The sequence below is a fragment of the Rhododendron vialii genome, chromosome 7a, assembly GCF_030253575.1.
Source record: "Rhododendron vialii isolate Sample 1 chromosome 7a, ASM3025357v1".
NCBI lineage: Eukaryota > Viridiplantae > Streptophyta > Magnoliopsida > Ericales > Ericaceae > Rhododendron > Rhododendron vialii.
The window spans coordinates 13359472-13366913 of NC_080563.1; the positions used below are offsets into that span (position 1 = coordinate 13359472).

Consider the following 7442-nt stretch of genomic DNA (forward strand, 5'->3'; position numbering starts at 1 on the left):
TCCCCCGTGTTTTATCTTCTCTCTTTTTTTGTGTTTGTTCTGTTTCATGTACCGAAGGCTTGTTGTGTCTATCTGGGGTTTATTTTTATTTTTATTTTTATTTTTATTGGATTTCCATATATGATAGAGCTTTATTTATGGCCTTATGGGTAGTAATTTTCACAGTTTATTGCGTTATATTATTATTATTTATTTCTCTCTACTTATTTGGATTTACAACATTCTTCTTCAGTTGTTCATTTTTAACAAATGAAAGGGTTAGATGACATTTGCACAGGGATAAAGCAAAAATAAAGAAAGTATCAAGTAAGCCATATTGATATTAAAGAGTTTAAATTCTTTCGAAACCCCATGGTTTCCCCCATTCATTGTGGGCTCTATTGACGGTTCACTGTAGTAATCTGAACCGTTCATATTGTAAGGCTCTCAAAACTAGTATACTCACGTAAAAAAAAAAAAATCAACTTGACATCAATACTTATATCAAAAATTAAATTCTAATTTATGAAATAGACGGTCATGGACAGTTAAATATAAAAAAACTAGTGACAAAATTAGGTCATACGTTTTGTAAGCTGGAATTCATTTTTTGATATTGTTATTGATGGGCCGATTAAGCTGATTTTTTGCGTTGATGTATTAGTTTATGAGTCCTACAAGATGAATAGTTCAAATTACTACATTGAATGTTCTGTAGGATCCACAATGGGCTCGTTTAGTAGAATTATCTTGGTAAAACTTCCTTTGCATGCCCTCTACAGTGAATGTTCTGTAGGATCCACAATGGGCTCGTTTAGTAGAATTATCTTGATAAAACTTCCTTTGCATGCCCTTTATTCTGCCATTGCACCCATTTTCTTGGGGTTTACATCCTCTTATGAAATGGAGATCTCTACTCCATGTTATAAGAGCATCTCCAACTGCATAGGCAATTGGAACATTTAGCTTAAATAGCTAGCCAAAGCACAAAAAGAGGAAATCCAACAGACTCGCTTCACCGTGGGCGAAATGACGTGGTGCTACAGTACCTCGCTCATCAGAGTGAGGTATTTCAGCCTCGCTCTGTCGATTTCTTCCTCTTTTCCCTCTCTCCTCCCCTCGATTTGTCATCTCCCGCGCGAAGTTCATCACCGCTCTCGCTTTCCCGCGTGAAGTTTCTTCCTCTTTTCCCTCTATACTCTAGGGTTGTGGAGATTTTTCATGGTCCTCATCAACATCGACAAGGTATTCCTCTCTCTCTCTCTGTCGAAATTAATTTGAACTTCATGATTTAGGTTTAGATTATGGGATTAATTTTTTCATCAACGTCAATTGGGGTATGAAATCGGAGAAGATAATTTGTGTGAATTAGATCATAGTTATAGAATTGGTACCTAAATTACATGCAAAACTAGGGTTACCACAATTCCCTAGGATTTTGTACTGTATTTGTGCGTGTTGATTTTACAGTTGGATTGTGTTTAGTTGATTGTACATCCATGTCCGAGTGTCGCCAGTGATTCGTTGGATTCTTTTTTTTATTTTCTTTTGTGGGTTATTTCGGTACTGCTCATTAGTTTTTTTGCCAGTTAGATTTTCGATTTTGGCTTAGGAAAAGTAGGATTTTCATGCTTGCTTTTATGTGATGTGTGAAGAAAAACAAAAGATTCGACTATCGGCTCAGTTTCTACTGACTGGCTAACCAATTTCTCATACGATACTGAAAATCCAGATCAAGCCAAATGCTTGTTCCCGGAATAATATTTGTTGGGTTCTCTGTTTTGTTCAGATTTAGTGTCAGTTTTGTCATTATGGCTCGGTTAGCAACAATGCTATGTACACTCCTACTAACCACTCCTCTCTCGCATATGTGTTGGCCCCCATAATTAATAAGGCCCCATACAAATATGTGAGAGAGAAGTGGTCGGGAAGTAGCTGGTAAGATTGGTGGCTAGAATGGCCAAGTGGTATTTGAGTAACCCAAATGGTTTGATTGACATGAAGAAAGGCGATCGAGAAATAAAACAGGCCAGTGAAGTTGGCTTTTTGTTTTCTTGCATTCGATAAAGCAGCTGCCATGAAAACTTCCCTTGAAGCAGGTCACGCACATTCTCGCATAAGCAGCAAGATTTTAATGAAATGAAATATATAGCTCTAATTTTCAAAGGATCCTGTTAATTAGATTCTTATTTTGGTCATCTTTTATAATAAGAATCACTTGTGTGATAAAAGTTGCAGCTTGGAACACTTTATCCGTAATTCTAATTAGGACTCGAAAAGCTGATTCAAGTTCAAATTACTTGATTTCTTTTCTCCTCTACTTTGTTCTGCTATCTTGAGATACTTGTTGCAGAACAACTATGCAATGCTGCATATATATTGCTTTGTCTATTTGTCACAGAGAATATTATATGCTGCACATTGTTTTAGCTTCAATCAAACGACATGCCCGTCCTATATGTACTTGACTCATGGTGTCGTTTTGCTATCGCTCCTTCTCCTTCGACTATATCGATTTGGATCTTCTACATGTGTGGTCGGCGATTTCACATTACTGAAGATGGCAGTTAAGAATTACTATGCATAGGATTTGCTTTTCATTTAGAAGGATTTATGCTTTGCATTAGCCAACTAGGGCTAGTGAGAAATTTCATCTGCATTTTTGTGCCATGGTATCCCTTCATTAGGAACTTTTGGATTTCTCAATATATATATAGGCTATGTTTCGAACAGAATATGCTGAGAAAAATGTATCTTTGTTCGACATGATTAGGACAGGGACACATTTGGACACACTCTCGATATGCTAAAACGTGCCTGCTACATATATACATGCGTTCCCTTTTCATTTATGAACAACTGCCCAAATCTATGATTACAAATTCAGCTACTGGATTAGGGAAGAAGTGGAACTTCCAACAAGTAAATTCAAATGGTTCCTGTTACTCTTGTTTTCTTCGTGAACACTTTGCCAAAATCCATGCTTCAAAGTTCAAATGCAGTCATTGGATAAGGAAATAAGTCTAACTTCCAACGCGTAAATTTTTTTTCGTTTTGTTCCCTTTTGATCCTAACTTTATTCAATCATGTGACATTTACAGGCGGGAATCGCAACCATTATCAAATCATAAGGAAATATCTCAGTGCTAGCTTTCCTAGGTATAACTTCATAAGCTGACATAGCATGAGCTTGATTTCATAGCTTTTTGCATACCCAATTTCTAATTCCTTTGTCTTCTTGTTTCCTTGTGGTCCCTTCTCTGAAACTCACATGGGTGAAACGATTAAGCTAGACTGTTCAATGAATACTAGAGGGAATGAATGTTGGTCCTGTTTTAAGCCAGACTTGACATGCTTATGTGTAAACAAATCAATATATGGGATGCTTAAAACTAGAGAAATTGCAGTTTTTGTTCTACCCTAAATTTTCCTACATGCTGCTTGTTGGTTTTCTTGATTCTGAATAGGTGAGATGACATGAGAGATGCTTTTTTTGTTTTTTGCATTGGCTTACGGTTCTTCTTCTTTTATTATACCTACATTCTTGTTCTTCTAGGGATGGATGCGAGACCAGATACATATTTCACAAATCTCTTACAAGATGGTGTGATCCTTGAAGATCATTCTGAGAGGGAGCCTCAAGATGAATTTGGATTTACTTATGCAAATCCACATGCTCAAGTGTTTACCCAAGCATCTCAAACCCCACCTCAAAAGGGATCCACTCCTAAGAGAGCTCAACGTGGTGGCAAGTTCACCATTGAAGAAGACAAATTGCTTGTATCGGCATATTTGAATGCATGTTAGCTTGGATGCCGTGCAAGGGAATGGCCAGAAACTGAAAACATACTGGAGAAGAGCGTGGGATTACTTTCATGAGCACATGCCATTGGCTCAGCGTAATGAGAATTCTCTGATGAATAGGTGGTCGACCATTCAACTTTCAGTTAACAAGTTCTGTGGATGCTTTGCTGGAATTGAAGCAAAGCATCAAAGTGGTATGAATGAGGAAGACAATGTATTGAGTTTCAATATAAATAATTACATTGATTATTGATTTCACACTTTTTACAGACGAGGTAATTGTTTACATGTTTGTAGGTCACTGAAGCAAACAAATCGTACAAGGAACTCCATGGAAGCTCATTTCAATTTGAGCACTGTTGGAATATTTTGAAGTACCAACCAAAGTGGCATGTCGATGTTGAGAAGAAAAAAACAAAGAAGAACAAAACTTGGACAATACCTTCTTCTTCTACTCCCGAGTTGGTAGATCTTGGAGAATGTGATGCCACCTTTGTGGACTTGGAGAGACCTATAGGTACCAAAGCTGAGAAGAAAAAACGAAAGTTAGCTGAAATTCCTAGTTCTCCTCTTGTAGGAATACTAACTGACATAAAGGAAGAATAAAAGAAAACGAGCGACAAGAAAATGGACATCATCCAACAACTACATGTTGAAGAGCAAGAGAGACACCAACTTGATAAAGAGAGACTGCGTGAGGAGCAAGAGAGAAATGCTATTAAGAAAGAAAAGCTACGTATGAAACAGTTCAAAAAAGAGGACAGGATAATGCTACTGGATACAAGTGTCTTGCCTCATGTGCAACAAGAGTACTATCAAAGTCGGCAAATGGAAATCCTTCAAGAGCGCGAAAAAAGGTTTAAAAGGGTTGGTAGTTGAAATTTTGTGGGAAATCTAGACATTTTGGAGGATTCAAGTAGTATTGGTAGTTGAACTTTTGTGGGACATCTAGACGTTTTGGAGGGTCGAAGTAGTTTGGACATCTAGACGTTTTGGAGGGTTGAACTTTTGTGGACATGTAGTCTTTTTTGGATATCTATTGCCAAAAAAAATTCACATGCTATTGTACCAAGAACTGAGGATTGGGTGTATTTTGGTAAATATTAGTTTGTGCTACTGTCCGGTACTGACCGGTATACCTAGAATCTTCCATTGCCTATGTTTTCTTGGCATGTTATTAAATTAGCATCATTATTAGATTTCGACCCTCGTGCTGGAATCTTTTGGAAGTCTGAACTTTTTTATTCTGTGAACTGTTTGGAAACTTAGAATGGCTAATCCTGTAGACAGTTGTTGCTAAGAACATCTGTTAGCTTGTGCATATTTCATTGATAGGAATTTCCTTCCAGACAGTTGATGAACAGGGTTCTCTGCTAGGTTTCATTTACTGTGGAATCTCTAAACTCGTATATTGCTTGGGATTTCTCATTGTCGCAAGGCAAAGTGAACCTGGTGATGCTCTCACATCTTCATAGCAGTATTTCATTCAACGAGATTGTTCTTTGTGATCACTTCAATTGAGCTAATGAAAATTCTGTTCATAGTATTCATCATACATGGGTGGCTCCTTTCCATCTTTTTTCTAGTAAATATTCTCACATTTTGTAAACAGATATTATAATCTTTTTCTGTGAGATTTGTCATTTTTTTTCATGTTTTCCAGTTAAAACTTGCAATTTATGATCAAAGTTGTGCAATCCAGAGACATGGCCGAATAAAGTCGATTACAAAGAGTCATGATGAATTATTTTTTGGGCAACGATTGGCACAGAATCGAACCTTTTTTGTTCTTTCCAGTAATATATGTTTTTCAGTCAAATGAAAATTCATTGAGATGAACATAACATCCAAAGGATCAAACAAGGCATACCTTCTCCAGTAACAAGTGCCCTGAACATGGTACCTACATTATCACGTTTGAAAGCCATGCAGATGCAGTCAAAAGAAATAATATCGTACATACGGCAGATCAGCTTGAAAACAAAGGGGACATTGTACCACTCCTCAATCAAATACTTCACCTCACTGTCCATTGCATAAATGAGATTACATGATTGCATAAATGGGATTAAATACCTGCACAAATCAGATTACATAATTGCATAAATGATTTTAACTACTCCAAATTCCTATGACTGGCTATGTCGCTCCCATAAGTGCTCGACGAGGTCTGATTGAAGTTGGGAGTGAGTCTCTCTATTTCGAATAACATGTTGGCGTCGAATGAACTCCATAAGTTCCGTTGTATGCTCATGTGATACTGGTTCGGGGAGAGGTCCATCATCCCTTTCATATTCAAAGTCTTGTGCATCATCTTCTCGCTCGTCCTCAATGATCATGTTATGCATTATTATGCATGCTTTCATAACAACTTTGAGCATGCTATGTCCCCAAAAACGTGCTGGTTGACGTATAACTGCAAAATGAGCTTGAAGCACTCCAAATGCACACTCTGCATCCTTCCTTGCTGATTCTTAGGCTGCTGCAAAATATTTTTTCTTGTTTCCTTGTAGATGTGGAATTGTTTTCACGAATGTAGACCACCGAGGATATATACCATCTGCTAGATAATATCCCATCGTATAGTTATGACCATTGATCGAGTAATTGGCCGGAGGAGCACATCCTTGGGCCAATTCAGTAAAGACCGATGATCTTTTTAGCACGTTGATGTCATTATTACCTCCCGGTAATCCAAAATATGAATGCCATATCCATCGGTCATACGAAGCTACCGCTTCCAGAATAACTGTTGGTTCGCGAATATGGCCACTATACATTCCTTTCCATGCCGTTGAACAATTCTTCCATTTCCAATGCACACAATCAATACTTCCCAACATCCCAGGAAATCTGCGCCGTTCACCAACTACTAGCAATCTAGCAATGTCATCACTAGTGGGTGACCTTAAGTATTCATCAGAAAAAATCTCAATCACCGCTATGACAAATCTCTTTAGACTCTCTAATGTGGTGCTTTCCCCTATCCTCACAATCTCATCTAAAAAATCAGCTGATACCCCATAAGCAAGAATCCGAATTGCTGTTGTCATCTTTTGAAGTGAAGACAAGCCGAGCTTTCTGGCAACATTTCTTGTTTGGACAAAGTATGGATCATGTGCTTCTATCGCAGCTTGAATACGGAGAAAAAGAGAACGGCTCATACGAAACCTCCTTCGAAAGTACTCGGGAGGATAAGCGGGTGGTTCCGCAAAATAGTCGCGAAATATCCTTTCATGGCCAAGGATAGTACCACGATCAATATATTTGCGACCTTGAACAGAACCATGATGTAGCACTACTTCTCTCTCACTTTTTAGTCGTTCTTCTTCCATAGCAATTACGGTAAGTATCTCCAAATCATCGTCGTCTGAGTCAAGAAGGAGAAAATTTAGTAGAGCATTGCGAGACATAATTTAGAAAGACGAAATGACGTATCGACAAAAATAAAATTGAGATGGTTGTGAAAATGAGAGCAAATATGGGAAAGAGTGAAGGTTAATAAGTTTAAAAAAAAAAATTGAGATGGTCCTAGAAATGGGAAGAAAGTTGGTGGAGAATATAGATGAAAGGAAAAAATAGTTCAGATCTATGTATATAGTTGTTGGAAGTGGAAGAATTCCGGTGGAATATAGAGCTGTTGGTTGGAAAAGAGCAGG

General features: G+C 37.7%; 2 protein-coding genes across 3 annotated transcripts; one reads left to right on the plus strand and one right to left on the minus strand.

Moving 5' to 3' along the window:
* The first annotated feature begins 3021 nt into the window (after positions 1-3021).
* On the plus strand, positions 3022-5019 carry LOC131332066 (glutathione S-transferase T3-like). 2 transcript variants are annotated; one of them, XR_009201587.1, is made up of 4 exons: positions 3022-3138; positions 3536-3997; positions 4081-4668; positions 4758-5014. XR_009201587.1 is itself a non-coding variant. In XM_058366124.1 (3 exons), the coding sequence occupies exons 2-3, from the start codon at positions 3776-3778 to the stop codon at positions 4387-4389; spliced, it is 531 nt and encodes a 176-aa protein (XP_058222107.1). In that variant the 5' UTR covers positions 3022-3138; positions 3536-3775; the 3' UTR covers positions 4390-5019. The 2 variants fall into 2 exon arrangements, 1 of the variants encoding a protein (XP_058222107.1); XM_058366124.1 differs by having other exon boundaries at positions 4081-5019.
* Positions 5020-5912: 893 nt separating this feature from the next.
* Positions 5913-7196, minus strand: LOC131332670 (uncharacterized). Its single transcript, XM_058366969.1, has 2 exons — positions 6341-7196; positions 5913-6199 (listed from the first exon to the last, which is right to left on the minus strand). Exons 1-2 carry the CDS (start codon positions 7194-7196, stop codon positions 5913-5915), a joined length of 1143 nt encoding a protein of 380 aa, XP_058222952.1.
* Positions 7197-7442: the final 246 nt, after the last annotated feature.

Excerpts from the sequence above, each read along its gene's own strand:
- LOC131332670 (XM_058366969.1), bottom strand. The coding sequence starts at position 7,196 with ATGTCTCGCAATGCTCTACTAAATTTTCTCCTTCTTGACTCAGACGAC. Across the intron at positions 6,200-6,340 it reads GGGATATTATCTAGCAGATG|TTATACGTCAACCAGCACGT; the intron begins GTATATATCCTC and ends CTCATTTTGCAG.
- LOC131332066 (XM_058366124.1), top strand. The coding sequence starts at position 3,776 with ATGCATGTTAGCTTGGATGCCGTGCAAGGGAATGGCCAGAAACTGAAA. Across the intron at positions 3,998-4,080 it reads GTATGAATGAGGAAGACAAT|GTCACTGAAGCAAACAAATC; the intron begins GTATTGAGTTTC and ends ACATGTTTGTAG.